Source organism: Erithacus rubecula (genome assembly GCF_903797595.1).
Source record: "Erithacus rubecula genome assembly, chromosome: 5".
In the NCBI taxonomy this organism is placed as follows: domain Eukaryota; kingdom Metazoa; phylum Chordata; class Aves; order Passeriformes; family Muscicapidae; genus Erithacus; species Erithacus rubecula.
In genome coordinates, this window is record NC_136687.1 from 17,069,629 (window position 1) to 17,096,452 (window position 26,824).

Below are 26,824 nucleotides of genomic sequence, written 5' to 3' on the forward strand. Positions count from 1 at the left end.
TTTCTTGAAATACTGCTCTTTGATAAAGGCTTGTGAATCCTTTTCATAGAGAAATACTGGTAAATTATGGCAGCTGTGAAATAGTAATAAATGCAATTAGAGAACTAAGATTGTCTTTTCTAAAACCACTGAGATACATGCAAGTGTTTGATTTTCAAGATGGCACACATTTATCACTGTAGATAATGGGCCTGTAAGAAAACAAGTGTCATCAGAGCAATTGAATCACAACTAGGTTTTGTTTTGTTACTCTTTTTGATTAAAGATATATAGACAATGTAAAAAGCTTACAAAATCAGTGTTTTAATGGTTTTGTTTGTTTAAAATATTTGGAAATAGCTAAAATACAAGTGTACAGGTGCTTATACCTTTTGGGAGAGAGATAAAAGTCCCCATAAAAAAATATTGTCCATATAAGTCATATTTGTCATATTCTATTTTTATTAGATACAGTCACCATTTAAGATGTTCCCATTGTCATAAGTTTGTTGACAGTTTCTTTATCTTTTTCTATCTTAATTAATTTTGCTCTAATTCAGAATTCTGGAAATAATGGTACTACTCCCAGAAAACCATCTTTGATAGTTACTGGAATGACTTTGAATCAGTGATAAAAATGATATTAATATCTTTCCTAGAGTAGATATTAAAATGTTCATAATTAACCATTTTTTCTCCTCACATTGGTTCTGTTTTCATAGATGGCAGACTGAAGTTTTTATATTGCTTTCTTTTCCTACCTCAGAAGATAACCAGGTTTCTAGTGAAGAATAGAGCCTTAATGGCAATGAGTAGTATTGCTGTAAGTCATAGGATGATAGACTGGTTGGGGTTGGAAGGGACCTTAAAGATCTGGTTCAGCCTTCCCTTGTAAGGATATCTCCCACTAGATCAGGCTGCTCAGAGCCCCATTCAACCTGTCCTTGAACACTTTCAGACATGGGGCATCCACAGCTTCTCTGGGCAACCTGTTCAATGTCTCACCACCCTCACAGTAAGGAGTTTCTTGCTCATATCTCATCTAAACCTACCTTTCAATTTAAATCCATTCCCTCTTATCCTGTCACTTCATGTCCTTGTTAATAATCTTTCTCCCTCCCTTCAGGCAGAGTCTTTAGGTGTTGGATACCATTCGGTCACGCTATAAAATTGTTTCCAAATTGCAGTACTACCTTCCTCATTTTCAGCTATTTTACTGAATAGTTGTAACCATAGCAATCCTAATAGCGTTTTCTTAGTGTTGAATTTCTTCATAAGACTAGAGGAATTATCTTGTTAAATGTATCATTCCCATCAATAAAATGACTTTATGAGCTCTGCTTCTGCCTTTTATTTTAGTCAAGAACAGTGCATTCTGTTTCTGCTCACTTCACTGTTGTCCTGGAGAGAAAGCCTGTGTAACCCTTACTTTGGTTGTATCTTTTTTTGCATTTTGCATTTATTTGAGTATCTTAGCATTTTTGAGTATCTTTTACTGGGTCTTCAAAGCTGAATTATGTCACAGTTTATGACTGTTTGTAAGTGGTTTATTACCAACATGTTGCCTCCCCAGTACAGTAAGTGGATTAATGTCTGGTGTGGCAGTTGTAAGTCACACCAAGTGTGTTGGCCTCCACCACTCTTGGGAACGAGATGGTTCTTGGTCTTGCCATCTGTCTCTTCCTCTTTTGTAGCTTTCATATCTTTAAGCATATCTTAGCTATTTCCCTCCCTATGCCCCTCCCACCTGTCCTCCCTTAATTTTGATGGTATCTTGAAGTGATGGTGCCAATGGTACCAAACCGAGTGGGGAAGTGACTGCTTCAGAAGGGAGAGTCACTGTGCAGAAAAACTTGGATATGCTGGAAGAGTAAGCTAACAAGAGGTTTATGATGTACAAGCACAAATGTAAAGTCTGGCATGTGGGAAAACATAATCCAGGAGTGCAACACAGGCTCAAATCTAGCTGGCTGTGGAGCAGCCTGAAGGAAATGAACCTGAAGGATGTGGAGGACAGCAAGGTCCATATAAGTGGACAGTGTGCTGCTGCATCAAAGAAAGGCAACAGGATGCTAGGTTGCATCAATGTGGGCATTACCAGCAGAGATAAAGAATTCATTATCCCACTCCACTTAACGCTTGTCAGGTCACATCTGGAGTACAGTGTTCAGTTTTGGTCTCCACCTGTACAATAGAGGATGTGAACAGGCTGGAGAGGGTCCAGAGAAGGGCCACAGAGATGTTCAAAGAACTGGGAAGCCTGACATGTGAGGAAAGGCTGAGAGAGCTGAGTTTGTTCAGTCTTGAGAAGTGGAGACTTGTTCCACTACTTAAAGGATGGCTACAGAGAAAAGGGAGACTCCTTTTTCAAGAGTCACATGGAAAATGAGAAGTAATGGGTACAAGTTACTCCAGGGGAGATTCTGATTGGACAGAAAAGGAAAATTTTTCACATAGGAAACAATCAGCCATTGGAGTAATCTCCTTAGGGAGACAACACTCAGGATCTGGCTGGGCCATCTGATCTGATCTGATCTAGACCATGCTTTTACCAAAAAAGACTGTACCTTTAATTTTGTTTTTGCTGTTGCTGCCTGTATATTCTCCATTGCCACTTTCTTATCCTATATGGCCTAGTAATCTTCATGCTCTCTCATTTCTTAATTCTCTAGCAACAAAACCTCATTTCTTAGCAAAACAGTAAATGCTCGATATTACCTTGTGAGAGATGAAGCAGTTTGTGGAATGGTGTTGTGTAAGTGCAGCATTTGAAAGGAATTCAAATATGAAAATACAGTTAAATAAAAATATTTTACAGAGTGTGATAAAAAGTATGCAATCTGGAAAACATTTCAAAATTCAGATCTGTTTTGTTTATGCCAATGAAAGTGAAAGAATGACTTGGTTGTGAGGAAAAATTTCTAGTGAAAGATAGCTATTTTTGATGGTAAAAGGTATGAGGGGATCTTGTAAATGAAAGCTAAAATGAAACAGTTATAGACAAGATTTTTAGTTCTTTTTTTAAACAGAAAAATGGAACATCTGCCCTTCCTTTAATTTGCTTCCTCCCTAATAAACTGCAGCCTCTTTTTAGACAGAACATTGAGGAGTGTAGTTAAACAGTAACTAACCGTTGTAAAATTTGTGTTTAGAGCAAATTATAAGTAACAAATAGAACTAAATGAAATTAAGAGGAGTCTTTGCATTCATGTGTTCGAGGTCTGGCTTGTCATCCACTGAAAACTAAATTAAGTATAAAACCCACCAGTGGTGCTGTGATCACGGAAGCAAATACTAAGTCCATTGACAAGTGAGTCAATACTAATTGGCATTAACTGCAGAGGAGTTAGCCATGGAGTAGGTCTTACTGAACCTAATGCAATTGTCAGAAGAATCTGGTTGCTTTTCAAGCTGTCAGCTAGTCACTGAGGTTTCTCTGATTGGACAACTATTTACTTAGCATTGTGTTAGAACTATTTTTTTAAGCATTACAGAATACCAGATTTCTAACTTTCCTTAATTTCTGACAACATCCAAGATACTTTTTGTGGAGAAAGATTGCCAGTCTCTTCAGGCCCCAAAATGAAGAAGGTATTTGCTGTGCACAGTTGATTGACCTCTTATAATTGTTTGAACAATTATTAAATGTTCTGTAAAGAAGCTTGATCATTAAGCATATATAAAAATCAATAATTGTGAAATCCATGCTTTTTAAAAGGCCTGAAGTATGAACAACTAAATTTTCTGATTCTTTTTTATGTGGTAAAGAATGAAATCTATTTGATCTATTGTTTCCATGTAAAGAAGCATGTAAATATTCTCTTCATATGCTTGCAGATGTCAGTGACTTGTGCTATCCTTTCATATCCTTTCATATATATCTCAAAAAAAAGCTTGTTATTATACAGTAAATTAAATTTTCACGAAAAGGAAATTCCTTATAATTTATCTTTTGTGTGTAATTTAGGGAAGCTGGGAGAAACGAATTCTGAAAAGTCTGAACAGCATGTGCACAGAACTCAATATCCCACTAGCACAGAAGGTAATGTATTGTTTATTTTCTGTTTTCAAAATGACATTTTCTCTGAAATTAGGCCTCGTCTTGCACACTTGTAATGTAGTCTTCATGTTATCAAGACCTGCAGGTTCTATTTCCAAATTAATTTTCAGAGATGATAGCAATGAACGCATCAGCTCAACTTGGAGAAGATGAAGGTTTTAGGTAGATTTTCCTCTTTGCTGTTGCAGTAGTTATCCTCTTGAGGGAGCAGCATGTTGGAAAGCTAATTACTGTGTTCATTGCTCTTAGCAGAGCACTTTGTGAGCAGAGTCAGCTGTATAAGTTGTGCAGCCTGTGTGTGATACAGATGTGCTTTGTGTGCAGAGAAGGCGAGATACTGGTACATTACTGATTCTGTTTGTCATTCTTTCTGGTCTGATTTGGTTTTGGTTTTGGGGTTTTCTTTTTTTTTTGTTTTGTTTTTAAATTAAGAGGCCTTTTTAAATTAGAGGCCTTCATTTTAAAGACCATGGAATTAGGGGGTAACGTTAGAATGTTTTTTCATTCTCCTCTTATACCTCTGTGATAGGTGGCAGAACCTCTATGGTTCATCATGAGCTAAAGGATGTATTTTGTTTTCATGACTGTCAGTGGCAGGAATTTGGTAGAGTCCAACAGCTCTATGGTATGGGCAGTAAATCTTCAGCAACACAAAACTGAGTATTAAATATCCTAAATTCATTACTAGACACCTGAAACTGTTTAATGGGCATCTTTCCTTCTGGGAACTGGAACTTGGGCTTTCTACAGTGTAATGTACCTTCAGTCTAGGGATAATTTGCAAGCAAGTAAGTTTGTATTGCTATTTTTGTAAAACATTGCATTAATATATATTTGAAATGAATACATATTTGAAATAGTCGTGTTTTTATTCATTCTGCTAAAAAAAGAAGATATATTTTTTTGTGCCTTTCAGAGGCCTGTAAATGAACAAAAAGAGCTGCTTAATAAATGGAATGAAATGGGAACTGATGAGCCAGGTAAGCTCACATAAATTTACATGCATTTAATTTTTATACATAGAAAGGCAGCATGCACATCTTACTTACCAGTCAAAGGTTAATCTAATCTCTTCAAGGCAAATTTATTTTGATCTTTCTTTAGTTGATAAAATGTCATTATGCATCAATAAATACTTATTTCATTGTTATTTTGTTTCAAGTTGTACTAACATTGAATCATTACTGAGAGGTTATTGTATAATACTCCATATTCCAGTGCTTTAGAGATTTATTCAACTAGGACACAGCTCCTCTCATTGTAAACTCAGGCTAACAGAAAATGTTCAGAACTATGAATAATTAAGCTCAGATGTTTTTTTGACAAAAAATAAAAACAACTCTTGCACAGAATAATCAGTGATATTATACTTTGGGAAGCAAGGCTAACTCTCATGCTAGTTCATAGCCAAGTTCCTTAAAAAGAATTTTGCAGGGGTGCTGGTTTGTATCACACTACCACCTCTCTGATGCCAAACACTTTTCATGGATATTTTAGTACTGCTCCCCAGTTTTCATTTGACAGCAGTACATGTAATTCAACAATCTTAGCTGTTAAAAATACACTGCTTTTGAAAATCATATCTTTCCTAAGTCTAAGAATTATTCAGTCTAAGTACTTAAAAAGATTAAATAAAAGCTTCTTGTGACTAATGTTCACTTCATATAGTCATAGAATGGCTTGGTCTGGAATGGACCTTGAAGAACACCCTCCTCTTCATTTATCTGGAGTTTACAAAAATACAGCAATTATCAGTAGCATAATCATGACAGAGGATGTGGTGGTCGTTGCCATGATACTTGTGATGATGTTTTTTTGGTCTTTGCTCTAATCTGGTGTTTAAATTGCTAGATTATGTTATAGATATGGCACATTTTTTTTTTATCTTTTGATTTTAACATAGTGTCATTGAAATCTTACTTCAGATCTAAGTCTTTTCCGGCCTGTTTATGCACCTAAAGATTTTCTTGAGGTAAGACTCTATGAAACAATACTCAGCCATTGGCTTGTAGTCCTTTGCATGAAGTGGGAAAAATAATTGCTAGGTGCATTTCAAGTTAGTTGTCTTTTATAGCAAGTGAAATTTGGCATGGTTTTTTATGAATCCATGTTTGGTTTACAAAACAAAACACTATTGTCTCTTTTTATTTTTTTTTAACTGCAGTTTGAAATTGAACCTGTGATAAACTTCTCGAAAGCATAGTCTGGGCCAAACATTTTTCCTCAGAAAGAGATTCTCAACTGATTTTTTTAAACCATTTTACATTCTAAATTCCAATATATTAAGCTCATCAATCACAATATGTGAAGCTGTGATTGTTTGATAGTAGATTGCAGACTTGTGTGCACTTGACATTGTAGGTCATCTAGGAAGGTTGTAAAAAATCAAACATGAAACAGGGTTGTGTGGAATTTCAAGACTTTTGTGTGTAATCAAACTAAACCATTAAAAGATTGGTAACTGTGAACTCCTTGAAATCTTAAATGTCAGTATTATTCATCATTTTCTATGACTCAAGCACAGAACATCACAGTAAAACAGTACTTATTACATATTACTCCTCTTCTTCAGTTAAAATAATGTTGAAAATGTTTTATTTATTTTGTTTTCCATCATTATACTAGCAGCCATGATGTGTTTTTAATCTTGGATCAGTAAATAAATCCATCTTTTTTTTTAGCTTTATTCAGTGACCCTCATGATCACTCTCTTTTTCTTTTGTACTGTTTTCTTTCCAGAGTTTCCTGTTTCTTTAAATTAACAAGTCTGAAAGTGAGATTATATGGTATTAAAGTATTTACAAGAGTGAAAATTGTAGAGGTACAGTGTTATGAAATAATTTCATAAGAGCTGGAAATTCATGCTAGAAATCATGAATCATCATATCAAAATCTATACCTTGGAATAACAGTGTGTAAGAGACTGTAAATTCCTTCATAGATTGCACTTACTTACCTTGACATGATTCCTTGTTCTTTATATTTGCTCTGAGTTTTCAATTCTGTAATTTCTTTTTCTTATATGAAAGAAAATATTTTGATATATTATTTAGTAAGGAATTGTTTTAGTAGCAAATTATGTAGCGCTTTTGTTAGAAGCTCTGTAGGATTGCAGTGTAAGAAGGTGGATAAAAATTATTTCAGAGAAAAGTAATACTGAAGAATATCCTGGATACTGTAGCCATCAGAAATATATAAATTGGCATAGCTTAAATGAAGAAGTAAATTTTAGTCAAGACTTTACTATGTAGCCAGCACATACTTGCATATACTAAAAATTATTTCTGCTTTGTTATTGAGCTGACTTCTCAAAGTAGACTATGTTGGCTTCCTTAAAGATTTCAATACTTTTTGATTTTGAAAATGTTGAGATGTCATTTGATAATTTGCATCTATATAGTTGTGGGAAGCGATTTTCTGCTTAATGTACTCTTTGTAATGGTGATGATGTTGAGAAGAGTTCTGAATGTAAGCAAGAAATGACAGAGCTACAATTTTTAAGGTACTGATGAATCTTCGAAACCCAAATTATGAAAATGGGGAGCAGCCTAGTTTCAAAAATCATCTGGGACTAATTCAGGTTCCCTTAAAAGTTAAAGATATTCCAGAATTGGTAAGTTTTTTTTTTTTTTTTCTTATAAGAGGTTTCTGTAAGAGTTTTTTTTTTTCTTGCTAATGAAAATTATTCTAATGACTAAAACAGAATATCAGTATCAACATAAATGTCTCCTTTTGAAAGTGAAAATCAATCTAATTTTGTAGTTAAAGTACAGCGCATAAAGAAATTATATTAAAAAACATTTTTAATGAAAAAACCCTTTTTATTTTAATGAAAAAGAAAGTAAATTTTCTGCAAGTGTGGAAGTTTTCATTTTTTGCCACACAGATTTAATTTGTACCAAAAAACCACTTCTGTACATGTTATTCAATTAATTTTTCTTCTTTATGAGAAACTTCAAATTTGTGGCACATCTCAATTCTGCTGATGCTGAACAAGATCAGTATCCTGACAATGAGTTAGCTTGTAACTTTCTTCTGAATATAATTTTAAATCCCTTTATTATCAGGTTGTAAATGAAAATAAATGTTTGAATAATAGTTATTATGTAGGAGAGTTTTTCTAATTGCTTTACTGATGAGGCTGTTGGAGATTTTATGCTAGTAGAATTTTCACCTGGGTTGGAAAAGAAATGGGAATTAGTGATCCTTAACCTGATCATTCATTCACCACTTCACTACATCCAGTCGTAGCTCATACTTGACCAGCAATCTGGGGCTTATAATTAAAATTATAAGCCCCAGATGGTGTGAGATTCTTTTTCAAATATATGCATTTAGAATAACTTAATTTGGTTCAGAAAATATTCACATTAAGCCTTTCAGAAGAAATCTCAAGTGATTTGGAGAATTAAGCATATTAATTATTTTGTTATGGTTCTGTTCCTTTTCAGAAAGAAGACTTTAGTGAACTAGGCTTAAATATAGGACAGCTAGGTATTGATGATTCAGCACAAGTGCCTCCTGGTAAGCTATTGCCATGCTCCAGTCATTCAAACAGAACACTAATGAGCAGAATTCTTCAAAATTATTTTAAAATTTGTGTATTTTTCCCATTGTAAGCCATAAATATTTGTTCTGTAACTATGACTGTAGTGATTTTTCTGGTAAAATATAGCTAGTAATACAAAAAATTGCATATATGAAAAGTCAGAATGGGAGAACATTTAAAGTCATCCCATTAAGGAGAGAATACATTAATTTCATTATATTTGAACACTTCAGGATCTAGAGAACCACGTTACCTGTTTCCAGAAATACAGAAATTACCAGTAAATGTTAATCCAGCTAACAGATAGGCATATTTATATATGCACACAAATATACATGCAAACATATTTAAAACAACTGTTGTCAAGAAAATATTACAGGACAAAACCATAGATTAATATTCAGTAATTTAAATAGTGTGTAATCTCTATTGGTTTTCCATGTATGCATCTGTTACTGTAGGAAGAAGTTTTAAAATGGTCTTTCCACATAAAAATGGTATCACAAAGATTTTTCTTTTTGAATGGAAACTTGCCTAAATGAAAATCATGTAGTATAGTGCTGCTTTGATATTTGTGGTTTTAAAACACAAAATTAAACACAAAATTAACACAAAAATGTCTTTGGAAAAGAACTTTGATGAAGGTTAACTTTTAGTGATGTTAGCAGTAAATATCAACTGAATGTAATGATGCATTATCAATTGGAGTGTCTTTTTCATTTATTTTTTTGCATGCTTTTCTGTGTCTTTATTTTATAGAATTCTTTGAAAATGAACATGTAAATGTTGGGCAGAAAGGTATGGATCTGTTTTTATCTGTAATAAACTGTGAGTAGTTAAGAATGCATTTAGTAAATTTCTGTTTGCATGTACCTCTTAGAATTTTAAGAACTTAAATTAGCACAAAGCATTATCAGTAATACCATTGTAATTTAGATAGCCAGTCTCTAATACTGTTAAGCAAACATTTGCAGTCTACCAAGTAGCTGCCACATAAAAAGCTCCACAGATATTTCAATTAAAACAAAATAGGAAGCACATAGACATCTTTTTGGTGACAACTTAATTATTTGACAACTGAATTTCAGTTTAAAATAAAAATTCCCTTCTCTTCTCTGGAGTCCCTTCTCTGCACACAAAGTTCTCATTACTGTAAGGGGATGGATCTATGCCTCTGTGTCAGAATAGTCTTTTTAATAATCAGTTGCAATTGTGGAATAATGCAGGACTTAGGCACTATGGAATATTCACTTACTTGTCTCTCTATACTGCTTTTTCTGAAAGATTCCAGGATTGTGTTTGTTGGTTAATAAATACCCTACAAAAGGAAGAGGAAGTTAAAAGAAATAATAATTTAATAGTTTAAGTTTGCTTATAGAGAAACATACGAGGAATGGTTGAAAATCACCAGTATTTACTCATTGCTGTCTCTTCTGATTCCTGTTGAACATTAGCATCCAAGGGAAAAATAGGCAGGATACTGTCCCAAAAGTGCTCCATCCTAATTTTTTTGTTGCAGTAGTAAAACAGTGATCTTTCTTTCTTACTTCTTTTGTTTTATTCTTTCTGTCCCTCACTGTCAATTTTCTAATCCAAGAGCAACTCATTAGGTACTGTCCATCTCTCTGTTCTTTTCCCATTCTTCCAAATAAACTATATTTTCTGGACTTCTTGAGCTATTCATTCAACTCCATGTTGTCACATTTGTATTTGTCATCTCTTGTCTATACAGAGCATCTCTGCTCTAGAGAATACCGTGGTTTTTTCTATATTCAAAAACAAAAAGTTTTGTAAATATGTAAGTGCCTTGACCATAAACTGAAATCCCTTTTCATTCAGTGGGAATCTTGCTGCTTGCTCTAATAGGTGTTAGCTATGACTTTGTTTGCCATTGAGGTATTGATTTTGCTTTTATATTAGATGTATTGCCAAGTCTGAGGATTTTATTTTGTTGTGCTTAGTAAAACCCATCTTGTATATATCAAAACTACTTTTTAATATTTTGTATGTCAGTTTTTCTGAAGTTCTGTGGAGAATGTAGGAATGGGGTTTTTTGCCCTCTTCGTACAGGAGCAAAGGATCATAGAAATGTCTGTGTTAGAGCTCTGCAGGTTAAATGAAAATTGGCAAGCTGGTAAATTCAGTTTTAAGCAAAACATGGAGGAAAGAAAAATCAATTAGCTAGGTATTTAATTCCACACCTCATCCTTCTAAGTCTTATCAGACCAGGTATTGTGAATATTGAATTCAATGAGATATAGAAAAGCAAGCTGCTTCATAGACACTTCAGGAAAATTAGAGGATATGGATTTGGAAGCTTCCAAGTAGCCGTCAAACACAATTGTAATGTTGAGATAATAACACAGAAATGTCTCCCAACTCTCCCTCTCTCTCTCTCTGTGAAAGACATTTTGGGTATGAGGGTACAGTTAATCACACACCCTCAATGAGGAGCACTTTTAGCAGATTATGATAGATACAGATGTAAGTCTTTCAAGTGTATAGATTTAAGTAGGTAATGAGATAATCTGTTTTATGGTATATACAGTACTGTATTCATCATGAGGCTCTTCTGACAGAGTAACCTAAAACTTCACAACAGTGACCCAAATAAGCAAACCTGTCAGCAGTAGAGTATTTATTTTATGTCAGGATGAAGGTAAACCAACATCTTTTAAGGTCTTTGTCCTCTAGAGTAAATATACCAATAATGAGAAAAAAAGGCAGTACACTCTGGAGTGGAAAATTCTGGCCCCACAGTTATCTGTGAAGATACTCATATAGCTAATATAAAAAGAAGGGAGGCACAAAGAAAAGTAAGAATAAGGGGCATTCTTCTATTTGAACTGAGATACCTCAGTTAAACAAGGAGTATTTTGTGGCTATAAATGGCTACTTGTTCTGCAGGATGCCAGCTTAGTAGCTGCAACTAGCCTTGATATAGTCACGTGTGCTATGGTGTGTGATAGTCACTAAGTGCTGTTTTATGACAGAATGTAGTACAGCCTTGCTGATTAATACCAATTGCCTTGTTTCCCAGTGAATTACTTAAAAGTTTCATTGTAGAAACCAGATCTTTTCAGTGTTTTCCTATTAGCTAATGCTTACAGCATAGTAAACCAATTTTTAAAGTTAAAAATAAAGGTATTTGATAGAAGTCTTACACTACATCAACTCTTTACCTGCTTTGTTTCTTACAGTTTTAGCAGAGCAAGATAGTGCTGCAGCTCAGCAGTATGTTCGTCAGGGATGTCCAACAGCACTCCGAGCTGATCTGTGGGCCCTTATTCTTAACATTTCTAATCAGCCAGAGGTGAGTAGCAAAGAGAGAGTAAAATATGAAGAGTAGGTGAGAACACGAAAGTGCAAGCACATATCATCTAGTGATATTTTTTCCAAAATAGAAAGTGCTCTACTGAGTTGTCACAGAAACTGATATATGATTTAAAAAGCTCTGTACTGTGGTGAAGTCTTTGCTACTTTTCCTAATTTTTAGTAGATATGCAAGCAAAATACTGTAGAACAAATTATTCAATTGATCTGACTGTCTCCTGAGATTTTCCTATGTGATGCTGACTTTTTTAGAAGGGGGCAAAAAAAAAAGATCTGCAAAGAAGGCTGAACCTCTCATATCTTTTATAAGTTTTATAAAAAGTTTATATAAGTTTTATAAAAAGATGTGTTAGATCTCTTTCCTGGTTGTTTGACCCTGCTATCATATGCATTTATGTATCTTATACATTGCTTTATGTATTATGGCATATACTCTGCATATGTACAATCAAAAATACTTAGAGGGGAGCTAGTAAGATGTGGGTTGTTTCCATGTTCTCTTGTACAGCAACAGTTTTTCATTTTACCTTGTATTTGATACAAGTTCTCAGCAATTAAACTTTTTGCAGTATCTAAAGCCATGCCATAGTTATTATATTTAATACACCTTAAAAAGTTCAATTGCTCTTTAAGGTCTTTGCATAGTTGGGGAAACTTCGATGTGAGGCTTTTATATGTACATAACTATTTACCTTGTGATTTATTTACCTTAATTTTTTACACACTTAGCAAATTATATTTGTCAGCTATAGATGAAAAAGAAACTATGTACACATACATTATTCTGAGACTGCGTAGAAATTTTTCTTTAGGAGGCATTCTGCTGGTTCCAGAGCCTTGAGATTGATCTGAGTAAATTGTATGCAGGGAATTAGTGGTGGGACAATACTTTGTGATGATGCTGAAAGAACTCCAGAAAGGTGAGGGGAAGTGGTTAGAAAATGGTACTGATAACACTGAGACAAAATGGTACAGGCAGATAAAATGATGCAGACTGGGAAATTAGTCTACCACTTTGTGATTGTTGAAATAAAGGATTGAAAAACAGTGAAATACAAAATGCACCCTCAGTCCCCATAAAAACCAGAAATTATCAAGCTGGGACAAGATACACTATGTCAGAGAAAATAATTTAAGCTGTGAGGTAAGTCCGTGTAAGTGTTTTACTGTCATACAAAACTGAAACTGTTCTTCTAATGTAACAGCTGTCATAATCTTCTGTCTTCTTTTCCAGGACTATTTTTGCATAGCATTTTTATCCTGGGTTCTACATGAAAGCTGTTTTATGATCTGCTGAATTTCACATAGACCTTATGGATTTATCTAGAACTTCTTTTCTCTACCTCTTGTGACTTGTTTCTCTGCTGGAGTTGTCTGCTTGCAGACACTCCTTGCTGTTATATTTCTGATTTGCAATTTAGGCTCTATTACATTTATAGGTGTATGAATCTCTAAATCACATGAACTGTGAATTTCCTTTCTTGAATGTGAAGCATTATGAGGGTTTGATATGGGCAGCATTGTGTGTGCTAGCATCCAATATTATTGTTTGGAAAATTTTATTCAGTAAAGCTCAGCCTTAGTATAAAGCTAATATACAGCCAAGCAAGGGATGATACTAACAATCTAACATTGTAATCATAAAAATGATAAACTGTGAGCTCGGTATGCAGGATTACTTAGAAATGTATGAACACATTACCTGACAATGCATCGTTTATCAGTTCTCATTTGTAATGGTACACTTTAGAGGAACTGAGCCTTTTTAAGGTTGCAAAGACAAACATTTGAAGGTGAGCAGTGTCACAGTTAATATTGTCTGTGTAAACAGTCCAATTTGTTGTCTATATATTTTAATCATGTGATCTTGAATCGCAGAATCACAGTTATTTCCTGTGGGATGCCTGTCTCATTGCATGAAATGGATGGCACGCACTTACTGAGAATTTTTTCCTTCTGTTCATAGTGTTACACATTTGTTTATTCCCTGCATGCTACTGAAACAGTGCTTAGGAAAGAAATTTGTTCATTATCTGATAGGCTTTTTCTTCCCTTCTAAGTTTTTTGATTTGTATAGGTGGAAAATCTTAATTCTGAAAATTCCAGCATGCAAAAATCAGTAATTCTTTTCTTTGCTGCATGTTTTACTGAATGTAGTTTCCAAGGTTTAAAAATATAATAAGTAGATGAGGTGGTAAGTTCATAATGGGGCATTATATATATATCTGCCTTTTCAGAAGGTTTTTTTAGATTAGGATCAGTTGCCAAAGGCTCCCACTGTACCATTCAAACAGCGGAAGGACTGTCATCATCTTTGGCTGGAGAAGGATGTACTTTACAAGTAGATTTCACAGATCTCTGGTAAAAGGAGAATAAGCTTTGGACTCTCTTCAAGTATTTGCCAGGAGGGTTTTCCTTTAACTCATTTGTTTGTTTTCTCTTTATGTAATCTGATTAGGTTTTTGCTTTGTCCTTATTAGATTTGAGAGGCAAATGCAAGAGGCAAATGCAATAGTGCAATCATAGCAAGGGTAACTAAAAATGGGTCATGACCTGCCAACAGTTCATCAGTGAAAGTGTAGCTCTAGTGCCAGGGATTTCAGGTGGACTGACTGTGCCAGCTGAGTAATCCAAACCTTTATTTCAGAGAAGGTGAATATCCAGATTCTACTTAAAGTAGCTTTGCTGGATTCTACTGAAAGATACTGGTCTCTTGCCCATGAGTTGCTTTCAAAGCTCCCTTGTGCTCTCATACAATATGAATGTTTTGGGTGAAATTTTGGGATGTGACTCTGTAAGGTCAAGAGGGTTGGTCACTGCAATCCTGAAGTGTACTTTATTTCAGTTTGGAAAGATTAGTATATTTGGGGGTGTGGCATAAAAGTATATAATTTTCAGAAAAGCTGCAATCTATATAAAAATGCAACGTATTTTCAAAAGGGAATAGGTTTACAAATCAGTGTTACATGAAGATCTGGCAGACAAAGAAGAAATGTTGAATCAGATGAAAATTGTAAGATTTTTGTTTTATAACTGAAAACATTTTAAATAACGTAAGGAATGTAACATGTTTTTGGACACTCCTGAAATTTGCCAGTAGTGGAATGTCTCATCTGGAGAAAGAAATGCAGCCAATAAATAGTAAAAGAAGAACTTGAATCTTTCTTAAGGGCTGAGTGAGGCTCTTAAAATATCCCTCACTGTCACAGTGAGAGACTGGTCACCAGAGTCTTTTATCTTAAAAGTAAATCCTGCTTATGATTGAGATCTAAGGAATAAATCTATAAATACAGCATCAGTCATAAGCCTCTTCTCTTACATGAGACATGGGCAAGATCTCTTGTAGCCAAGTTGTGGCTGAAAATGTGGTGTGATTCCCAAGCCCAGCTTCATTTTGCATCACAGCAATCACAATTTAAGAGAGAATGAATTACAAGTTATGAGTTAAAAGCTTTATTCCTAGAATGGTTGCAATTGTCTTAGCTTTGCAAGTATTTTTTTCAATAATTTCTGATTAGTTTTCCAAACTTTTTAGGGTGAATTCTATTTCAACTGAACAACTTGTGTTTCTGGTCTTCTTAGAATCACAGAATGGTTTGCCTTGGAAGGTATCTTAAAGATCATCTCATTCCAACCCTCTGACCTTGGGTTTTGGTTTTGGTTTGTGGTTTCCTTGGTTTTAATTGGGGTTTTTTTCTTTAATATTAGCTTCTTGTGTTTTAATATAGACAGTCATTGGAGATGGCAAAAAAATGTTACTCATTTGGCAGTGTTATACTTGATTAAACTACAGTATTGATGCTCTAAAATGATAACTTGAATATTTGAGTGGTTGTTTGTAGCTTTGAAGAACAGAATGCTATGTTCATACTGCAGATACTTTGCATTTAGTAGATATTTATGTCTGATCCTCATAAAGAAATAGTATAATATTTATACCTCCCCTTTCTAATTTCTCAAAAGGAAAATTTAAATATTTTCCCTGTGGGAGGCATCAGTACTTAGTAAATTCATCTTTTGTCCTCATTTCAACTTAGCAGTTTAGTAATATGTCAATTCTGTTAATTAGTTTCTAAGTGTGTGCTGTTCACCATTCTCTCTCTCTCAAGATTTCATCTTACTTCCCACTTTCTCTTCAAATCTTTACTCTGGATTTGTATTTATCAAAGAAATCAGCAGTAAATCTATGAAGTTTGGAATATACAAATATTTGTGTGGTGTCCATATAGATACCTCGAAATCAAAACAGTCTTGTGAAGTGAGAAAGATCTTTGGGTTGGCTTACTTAATTTATCAATTAGTTCAGATGAATCAGAAATTGTTATCCAGTTGTAGGTGTAATAGCAGAGAGATATTTAGGGATTTGGGAGTTACAGGATGACAGTGCAATATTTTATTCTATTTTTCCTTTGCAAGCTCTTTCTAAGAAGAAAGGGATGAAAGTAAAAGCAGAGAAGTTTGTTCTGATTCTTTCCCATTGTTTCACCTGCATGTATGGTCTGTGGACATTCAGGAAATAATTGGAGTTTAGAAACAGGTCCTAGTGTTTTGCACTCTTCAAAAGTTTATATATATATATCTATCATTTTGTCTTTGCACAGATTGAAACTGTTCACAGGTTCATACTAGTTTAATGTCAAATATTTGCAGCAACTTCAAGATAAGACAGAACCTATTGGTGGAGAGGTGCATGAAAACAGAGGGTAACAAAGAAATAAAACATAAAGATTTTGAGCATTGAAAAGATTTTAGGTGTAGAGAGTACTAAAAGTTAGAAGATATGGGTGTTTGGTTTGAACTAGTCCCTTAATTTTCATTTTATTACTTATCTGAAGGCAAAGTTATTTTATAACGTTTCAAATCTCAATTCTTAGGGCTTAAACTAGAACAAACCATGATATATGCTTCATAAATATGCAGTGCTTTTATCAGTTAAATCTGGGCTTTTTTTTTCTATTGCTGAAAATTAATTTCTTTACTTTAAATATAAATTCAGGTCATGTCTCAGACAGATGATGGTAATATTCTTAATTTTAGGACATCTTGTACTATGAACAGCTTAAGTCAAATGTGATTCAGCACGACCTTTTAGTGGACAGCCTGATTTACAAAGTAAGTAATTCACTAAACAGTGAGTGATTTATGTGCTCATCACACTGGTATCTTGTTGGGGTTTTTTTAACAAAGGAAATACTAGATGGTTTGGTTTTGAGGAGTGTAAAAATAATTACTGTGTACTTATTATTGTGAACTTATTCCTTGTGCCTGTGTTGTCTCTCATGTAAGGCATTTGAATTGAACTGTAAAGTCATAAAGGAATGGTATCTTCATTTGAAGGAGTAACTGGGTTTGTGAGAAAGAACCAACAGAATATGACTGCTTCCATTTCAAGTTTCAATTCTGAATACTTAATCATCAAATTAATATTGCATTTTTAAGTTTTAAAATGTGGAGTCTGACCTTAACTATAGTTATTTGAAAGTGAAACAGTGTCTTCTATCACCATGTTAAGTTTAGCCTCCATGGGAGTCTGAAGAGAGGTCTTTTGGCTTTAAAACTCTTGTATTTTTTATTACAGGATGTAAAGCTGACAGCAAGCAATGATGACTACTATTTTGTATTTGAGGATTATTTATATCAGGTATGTAACTGTTTTTTTGTTAGGAAACCTAGAAGGTATACTTCTATGGGATTGTATCATCTTTGTAGAGAGAACTGCCTTTATAAGGCAGAGTACAGTGGGACAGATACATCTGTTTGCTGCATATACTTTCTCTTCTGAATAGCAAACTTGATTAGATTTAAATTAAAATAGATTAAGCAGAGAAATCTTCTAAAATTCCTCCTGTGAAGGACCATACACAATGTCTTTCCAGTGCACTAAACTGGAAAATATTAAGTCAGCCATATTTTTTCCCCTTTCCAGTTTGCAGTATACCCCAACAATTAAAAGCTGTTGTGTACAGACAAATTAAGACTTGAGAAGTATATTCAGGGTTCCATTTTTAAAACTCCCTTGCTTTACAGTGATCTGTTGCAATAAGTATATTTTAAAATTAAAGGCATGGATTCTGAATAAGGTAGTGACAGGTACAGTTACTTGTAGGATTGCTCCCATCGCAAAGCTCTTTCTAGCAATCAGGAATCCAGCTAATTTATAAAGGACTATCTTTGTTGGTACCTATCAAATGCTCATAATTAGAAGGAGATTACATCTATGAATTTCCTAATGTGTAGTTTATTGCAGTGTCAACGTAACTGTCATGCAGCAAACTTAACATTTCCACAGCACTTTTGATTTCATTAGTGATATCTGTTATTTTAGACTTGCTTGATTTTTTTTGTTCAGGCCTATGTGAAACTAATTTTTTTTTTTGATGGGAATATGTAAAAATGCAAGTAATTTAACTAGGCAAGAAACTGTCCTTAATGCTACTTAGTCTGTATAGATATAAAAATATGCAGTACTGTTTAAGCATACTATTCAAGCATGTCTGCATACAATTCTGCATTTAAATATTAATAGTTAAAACTATAACCTCAGGAAATTATGGTCTTTTTTATTTTAAAATAGTTACAATATTAATGTCTGTATCTGAATTTGTTTTAGAATTAAAATTTCCTCACAACCCCCATCACCTACCCAGGTGCCACTTCAGAATAGGTATGAGGCCCTGGATACAGAGCATCAGGCAGATGACATAGAAGAAAAATGATCTGTCCAGTGAGCCTCCCAATTATGCTTTATCTGTCAGACAGATCACCACCTCTAGCATTAAAAAGAAAAGAAGGATAGTCATAGGAGGTGACTCCCTTCTGAGGGGGACAGAGGGCCCCATAGGTCTGCTGCCTCCCTGGAGCTTGGGTATGGGATATTACCAAGAGACTCCCTGGGCAGATTCAGCCCTCTGATTATTAGCCACTGCTGATACTCCAGGCTGGCACTGAGGAGACTGAAAAGAAGAGTGTCAGGGCAATTAAAAGGGACTTTAGGGCACTGGGTCTAGTGGTTGATAGGGCAGGAGCACAGGCAGTGTTCTGCTCAATCCCTGTGGTGGCAGAGAAAAATGGTGAAAGGAGTAGGAGAGACCACATTATGGACAAGTGGCTCTCAAGGGTTGGTGTCATCAGCAGAATTTTGGGTTCTTTGATCATGGCGCAACTTTTACGGCACCTGGCCTGCTGGATCTGCATGGGCTGCATCTCTGTGTTAAGGGCAGAAGGATTTTAGCTCATGAACTAGCAGAACTCATTGAAAGGGCTTTAAACTAGGTTTGAAGGGGGAAGGGAATGCAGCTGGTCTGTCTGGAAGCAGGCCCAAGGGTGGTAAGCCCGAGTTAGGGGTTAAATTAGTAGCCCAGCTGAGGTGCATGTAACCAGTGCATACAGCATGGGTAATAAACAGGAAGAGCTAGAAGCCATGGTAGAACAGCAAAGCTGTGATGTAGTTGCCATCATGGAAATGTGGTGGAATGACTCACACAGCTGGAGCACTGCACTGGATGGCTACAAGCTCTTCAGAAGAGACAGGAAAGGGAGAAGTGTTGGAGGAGTGGCAGTTTATATTAGGGAGACTTTTGATGCCGTAGATGTTGAAACTAATAACGATGAAGTTGAATTCTTATGGGTAAGGATTAAGGGAAAGGCCAACAAGGCTGACATCCTACTGGAAGTCTGTTACTGTCCACCCAACCAGGAGGAAGAGGTGGACAATTTATTCTGTAAGCAACTGGAGAATGTTTCAGGATCACTAGCCCTTGTTCTTGTAGGTGACCTTATCCTACCAGATATCTGCTGGGAACTTAATACAGCAGAAAAGAGACAGTCCAGGAAGTTCTTAGAGTGTGTGGAGGAAAACTTTTTGTCACAGCTGGTGAGGGAGCCCACCAGGGGAGGGACTATGTTAGTTCTGTTCTGCAAATAGAGATGGGCTGGTGGGAGATGTGGTTGGAGGGCACTTGGGGCACAGTGATCATGAAATTATATTTGGTGTAATCAGGAGGAACATAAGTATGATTCTTACATTGGACTTCCAGAGGGCAGGCTCAGTACTTATTCAGGGAGTTCCTTGGGATGCAGTCCTTAAAGGAGTCTGGGGAAGATGGGCATGCTTCAAAACAGAGATACTGAGGGCATGGGAACAGACTGTTCCTGTGTTCCAGAGATGAATCGATGAGGCAAATGTCCAGCCTGGATGGGCAATGAGGTTTTGAAGGAACTTAGGAATAAAAAGAGGATATATCATCGTTGGAAGGAGGGTCAGGTCTCTCAGAAAGTATTTAAGGGGGTTGCTAGGGCATGTAGGAAAAAAATTAGAGAAGCCAAAGCTCAATTTGAACTTGATTTGACAACTTTTGTAAAGGATAATAAAAATGTTTTTTCAAATATATTGATGGCAAAAGAAAGGGTAAGACCAAACTTTGTTCTCTACTGAATCCAGGAAGGTACTTAATAACTGCAGATGAGAAGGCAGAAGGGCTTAACACCTTCTTTGCCTCAGTCTTTAGTGGGAAGATGGTTTGTCCTCAGAACAACTGTCCTCCTGGATTGGCATATAGTGACAGGGAGCAGAATGGTCCCTCTGTTATCCAGGAGGAGTCAGTCAGAGAACTGCTGAGCCACTTGGATGCTCATAAATCTATGAGACCAGATGGGATGCATCCCAGTGTGATGAGGGAGCTGGCAGATGAGCTTGCAAAGCCACTCTCCATCATTTCCCAGCAGTCCTGGGACACTGGGGAGGTCCCAGATGACTGGAGCCCAGTGTGACTCCCATTCACTAAAAGGGTGGGAAGGAGGAGTCTGGTAATTATAGGCCAGGTAGCCTGACCTCAGTGCCTGGTGGTAAGGGAACAGTTTATACTGAGTGCCATCACACAGCACTTACAGAATGGCTGGGGCATCAGACCCAGCCAGTGTGGGTTTAGGAGGGGTAGGTCATGTTTGACCAACCTGATCTCCTTTTACAACTAGCTGACCCACCTGGTGGATGCAGGAATGGCTGTGTATGTTGTGTACCTGGATTTCAGCAATGCCTTGGCACTGTCTCCCACATCATACTCCAGGAAAAGCTGCAGCCAATGGCTTGGACAGGAGCACTCCGTGCTGGCTTAAGAACTGGCTGGATGGCCCAGAGAGTGGAGGTGAACAGTGCTGAATCCAGCTGGGATCAGGCACTAGTGGTGTCCCTCAGGGGTCTGTGCTGGGGCCAGTCCTGTTCAACATTTTTATTGATGACATGGATGAAGATATTGAGTCTTTCATTAGCAATTTTGCAGATCACACTGAGCTGGGAGCATGTGTCAATCTGTTGGAAGGCAGGAGGGCTCTGCAGAGAGACCTGGAATGGTTGGATGGATGGGCAGAGTCCAATAAGATGACATTTAATAAGTCCAAGTGTTGAGTCCTGCATTTTGGCCACAATAATCCCCTGCAGTGTGGCTGGACAGTGCCCAGGCAGAAAGGGACCTGGGGTTCTGGTCCACAGCCCACTGAACATGAGCCAGCAGTGTGCCCTGGTGGCCAGGAAGGCCAGTGGCCCCTGGCCTGTGTCAGTGTGGCCAGCAGGAGCAGGGAGCTCATTCTCACCCTGTACTCAGCACTGCTGAGGCTGCACCTCGAGTGCTGTGTCCAGTTCTGGCCCCTCAGTTTGGGAAGGACCTTGAGGCACTTGAGCACATCTAGAGGAGGGAACAAGGCTGGTGAGGAGCTTGGAACACAAACCCTGTGAGGAACAGCTAAGGGAGCTGGGGCTGTTTAGTCTGGGGAAAAGGAGACTCATGGGTGACTTTATCTCTTTACAACTCTCTGAAAGGTGGTTGTAGTTGGATGGGGACTGGTCTCTTTCTCCAGGCAGCAACCGAAAAAACCAGAGGACGCCAAGGGACACCAAGCTGCACCAAGGGAAATATAAGTTGGATATTAGGAGAAAGTTTTTGTATGGAAAGTATGTTCAAGTACTGGAATTTGCCCAGGGAGGTGATGGAGTCACCAATCCTGGATGTATTTAAAAAAAGGATTGCATGTGGCGCTAGGTGCTGTGGTTTAGTTGAGATATTAGGGTATGGGTTGGACTTGATGATCTTGGAGGTCTCTTCCAACCTACTGATTCTGTGATTCTGTGAAATTTGTGAACTGTCTGAATAATGTCAACTCAAACATTGGTATTTGCTCACTAAAATATTCATTTACTAAAATATTTTACAAGAATTTTCCTTTATTTAATGGTCAAATATAATCTTCATTGTTGTAACATTGTGTCTTCTTGAGATGTGAAAATCTGATTCCTGTTTCTTTTTAATTTACTATGTAGACTACCATGTCATTAATTAGTCATTAACTTGTCACTTGCAGTGGGCACAGGCTAATAAACTATGAAGAAGTAAGGACTAATATATGATACAATCTTTTAAGACCATCAGAAATAGATTTTGTTCATCATTCTCAATTATAACTCAGTTGAATGTTTTCCATTTTTTTTTATATCTGTATAGCTACAGAATGAGAATCATAAAAAAGACTAAACTCTTTAATAGTTTGAAGGACACTCACCAAAAATCTTTGAAAAATTATGTGGCTAGTTTTATTGCAAGGCTTTGAAGCAGAGAATATCTCTAACTTCTAATTATTTGTTGCTCTAGTTGTGATTGCTGTTTTGTGGTATTCTTTAGACTCTGCTCTAGAAAAAGGTTATCCATTTTCCTTGATAATTTCCTCTTCCAACCTAATTTGCAAATGCTTTACTGCCAAATTATTTTGTTCTATAACCCCTGGAAAGATTTTATAGTATGAGTCACTGTGATATGGGGCATTATTTATTGATTTAATATGATAAATGGAATTAAATATTGGCTAAATAAGATAGACAATGAAAATGTTAGTTTAAACCAGATACATTATTTCTGGGTTTGCACTGGGTTTATGGCGTTTTTACATGACTGGTTACTGCTTCTTAAGTTTTCCAGGTCATTGAGCAGAGGATATTTTGTTGTATTATTGGCACATCTTTAGTAGCATGCAGTTGTTCTCAGGAAAAACGATGTGGAATGATGTCATTTATTTCCTTCAATATCTTTGCTGTCTTTTACCCAAAATTTACTTATTTTTATTACTTCTTCATGACTATGGAAGTAAAATACAGGTACTTTTAATAGAGTAATTTCTTTTTGATAAAAATTTTAGCTTTGGGGTTTTTTTTCTTTCCCTCAGTGATTTGAATTCAGTGGTTTTCTTTTCAGTTGGATTATAAATAATCAATAATTTGGTCAATATTTCTGTACCTGAAAAGGGGTTTGTGCCATTGTTTTCTTTAGCACTATGATTCTGTCAATAAGGAAAATAACACGTGGATTGGTAAATTTGTAAATTCTTTATTTCAGGCCAGAACTTCAATTTGAATACTTTAGTCTTACATCCTGCAGAATCAATACATGCAAAGAACTTTGCCCAGAGTTTTTTGGGTGTAGTTATAACTCGGGTTTGAGCTAGAGTCTATCACTTACTAAGATGCAGAGTCTTCATTTAAAGACTTCCAGATACTGGTACTGGACACTGTATTCCTAAAAAAAGAGGGCCTCAAATGAAGGTTACATTCTTTCCCCTATGAGAGAACATAGTTTATGTCCTGTTCAGATTAGTTTCTCTTTCGTTCACCTCAGTTAACATACACATAGAATTACATTTGCCTGTGTATTGTTATTGTCAGTGATATTTTGGCAGCTATGAACATGATTGTGTATTGCACAAAAATAATATTTAGCTTAAACTGTTTGAGATAAAGTATTATTCGTTTTTGAAAGATGTTTGTATTTGAGAAATAGTTTTGAAGTTCAAAAAAGAAAAGTATCAAATGATGACCTGCTTTCCATTAAAAAAAATATTAAAGCATAATATTCAGATGTCATTTTGCATGTCTCCTTTTGGTAAATGCTGATATGTGGAAAATGTTTGCACCAATGAGTGGGAAGGAAAAATCTGTTAATTTTTATTCACAATGAATTATGTAGGGAAACATTTCCTCCTTTTACACCTTGACTACAGTTAAAAATAGTTAAATCTTCAAGAGCAGAGTGTCCTGAGTTCAGCTAGGGTAGAGTTAATTTCTTCCCAGTAGCTGCTACAGTGCTGTGTTTTGGATTGGGAATGAGAATGGTGTTGATAACACACTGATATTTTGGGGTATTGCTAAGTTTGTGTTTATCCTAAGTTAAGGACTTTTTCCTTGTCTCATGCTCTGCCAGTGAGGAGGTACACAAAAGAAACAGGGAGAGAGCATAGACAGGACTGATCAAAGGGATATTCCACACCACAGAACATCATGCCCAGTAGATAAACTGGAAGGAGTTACCTGGAACTGGGTGGCCAGTCTGGGTTTGGGAAGAGTCTGGCATTAGTCTTTTATTATTATCATTTGCCATTATTCACTTACTAAACTGTTCTTATCTAAGCCTACAAGTTTTACTTTGATTCTCCTCCCCATTCCACCGGGGTGGAGAGGAAGAGGGAGGGGGTTGAGCGAGAGTCTGAGTGATGCTTAGTTTCCAGCTGGGCTTACACCCCAAGAGAGGGATTCAGGTGTACAAGTCAGCTGTGAGTTGAAGCCTGCTTTATGTCTGCCCTCTTGTGTACATTCTTCATAGTGCAGCTTTTCAGTGCGTGAAAACATGAACTTGTTACAGTACAATACTAATCACCACATTTTTTACAACTCCTGATAGAATGAGATTCTTTTCTTTTTGTATTAATGCTTTTATTGCACAATTTTATACTCAGTTGCTGTGAATGCAGTTTTTTTCATTTATGTGAACAATAAACTCCAAATATACTTTAGAATATACAATGTACATTTCTGATCTTTAGGATACAAGGTGAGCATTATAATCTGTTGTTTGACAGAGCTGAATCGCATGCAAACATTTTGTAAAAATCCTGGTAATGAAAGCAAATGTAAGTTCTTCCGGAGCTGCACACATCCGTGTCAATGTTTCATTTGCTTATTCACTTACTAGGACATCCCCAGGTCATAGTAACTGAGTAGAGAAACAGTGTAAAATATGTAAAGGTAGCCAGATACATAGACTCACTAATGTTGTGACAGAAGGGGATAAACACCTGCCAAGAGGGAAGGAGGTAGGTTGAAGCATGTGGATATAAAACTGAGAACAAATAAAGGTGAATGTAAAATTATAGGAAGTTCAAAGTGAGCCTGGAAATTTAAAAAAATAAACTAAATAAATAAAATAAATAAACTAAAATAAACTAAACTAAGGTGGTGAAGAGCTTTCAACCTTATTGACTCTCTTAAATTGCATCTAATAGGTGCTAATTAAGACAAGTCCTTAAATTTGACATTGCTTTGATCCAGTTACTCAGCTGACTTTCTTTTCTGCAGGTATTACTATGTTTTTCCCGAGATACATCTGTACTGGAGCACTTTGCTTACAGTAGTGCCACCCCACCCAAGTCATACATACAAGGTACGAGGTAAAAAGAGTTGTTTTTAAAAAGATCATGTAGATTTTTGTTGACTGATGCACTAATACAGTATGTGAATTTGCTTTGTGTTCATTACACCTAGTAGACTACACTTTAAATAATGTTAATGAAAATGTATCCAGCTGACTTCTGCACAGATTCTATCATGACAGCTTGGAAGCTGATCACAAATTGCAATGCTGTTCCTTTACTCCAGCTTTCTGTGTGTAATTCTGCAGTGTTTTACCAGAAGAAATGAAACACAACTATGACAATATGGTAAAAACATGACAATGTCTGTCTTCATCACAGCTAGACATTTAAATAGACAATATTGTCTTCTGCACCTCCAATAAATTTAGCAACTGGAAGTTGTTATAGAATGTTTTCTTTGCAAAGCAGTGAGTTTTGCAAATATTTGTAGACAGGAGCAGAACATGGTGCTAAAGGATTGTGGGCTCTGTTCAAAAGTGTGGGAGAGTAGTGCTTTACCAAACATACTAAGCAGTGATTTTTTTTTTTTTTTAAGTATGGCATCTTCCAGAGTATTAGATTAATTTTGGATGTTCTTTGACTTGAAGTTTCTTTATTTTTCTTAACAATCTTTAGTTACTAGAATCTTGATTCAGTCCACTTGCCTTCTCTGCCATTCTTCTGGATGTTTCCTTGAATCTTAGAATCTCACCTACCTTGATTTTACCCAGAAGTTCCTAATTTTGCCTTCTTTCTTGAGTCATTCAGTAATCCAATCACTTTTTTTCCCTGTGTACCGTCATCTTCTACATTCCTTTTTATTTCCTTGGTCCTGGTGCCTGTGTATTTAGCCAAACATAATCCCTCAGTACTTTTTTGCACAAGACCTCTGCTGACAGTTTTCAGTTTGCTGCTTCTTATGTTGCTATAAGTTTGTTTTCCAAATTTTTAATTCCTTTTCTATTGCTTTTTTTCCTGCCTTCCACTGAATTATGGATTTTTCTTTATGTACTGCTTGAAATAAGCAAAGGGCTCACCTGAGAGCAGAACAGCAGTGGGATCCCAGGTCTCACTTCAGACACAGAGCAATGGCAGCCCAGAAACACAGCTATGGAGAGCATCCTGCATATTCCTAGACAAATCTGGAGAATGATGTTGCTGATACCTAAATTTGTGTGGTGTAAATCCGAAAGGCTTGTACGTCCTATTTTTAGTCGATTTTCCAAGAGATGTGCTTTATGCTAAAAATACTCATCCTCCCAGATTATAATTCCTGGCTGTACAACAAGCAAACTATTGAAAGGAAAAGGAGAAAATAATTTTTAGTTTAATGAAACAACTAATTTGTATAATTGGAAAATACTGGATTTTGTTTTCATGGGGTAGTAGGCAGGAGTTTTGCAGGTTAATTTTTATTTTATTTTAGTCAGTTCATGCTATAGGAAAATATCAAGGTT

At 36.0% G+C, this 26,824-nt stretch overlaps 1 protein-coding gene across 2 annotated transcripts in view; it reads left to right on the plus strand.

The window, feature by feature from the left end:
- The window catches only part of TBC1D19 (TBC1 domain family member 19), a 49,138-nt gene that overhangs the window by 14,127 nt on the left and 8,187 nt on the right, over positions 1 to 26,824 (plus strand). Inside the window, exons 5-15 of one of the 2 annotated variants that reach the window (XM_079305908.1) lie at positions 3,518 to 3,570; positions 3,947 to 4,021; positions 4,956 to 5,019; positions 5,965 to 6,011; positions 7,542 to 7,652; positions 8,491 to 8,563; positions 9,348 to 9,386; positions 11,789 to 11,901; positions 16,959 to 17,033; positions 17,500 to 17,562; positions 25,312 to 25,396. In XM_079305908.1, the coding sequence (XP_079162034.1) occupies positions 3,562 to 3,570; positions 3,947 to 4,021; positions 4,956 to 5,019; positions 5,965 to 6,011; positions 7,542 to 7,652; positions 8,491 to 8,563; positions 9,348 to 9,386; positions 11,789 to 11,901; positions 16,959 to 17,033; positions 17,500 to 17,562; positions 25,312 to 25,396 (754 nt within the window). In that variant the 5' untranslated portion in view covers positions 3,518 to 3,561. The remainder of the gene's footprint in view (positions 1 to 3,517; positions 3,571 to 3,946; positions 4,022 to 4,955; positions 5,020 to 5,964; positions 6,012 to 7,541; positions 7,653 to 8,490; positions 8,564 to 9,347; positions 9,387 to 11,788; positions 11,902 to 16,958; positions 17,034 to 17,499; positions 17,563 to 25,311; positions 25,397 to 26,824) is intronic. The other variant, XM_079305907.1, reaches the window with a different exon arrangement.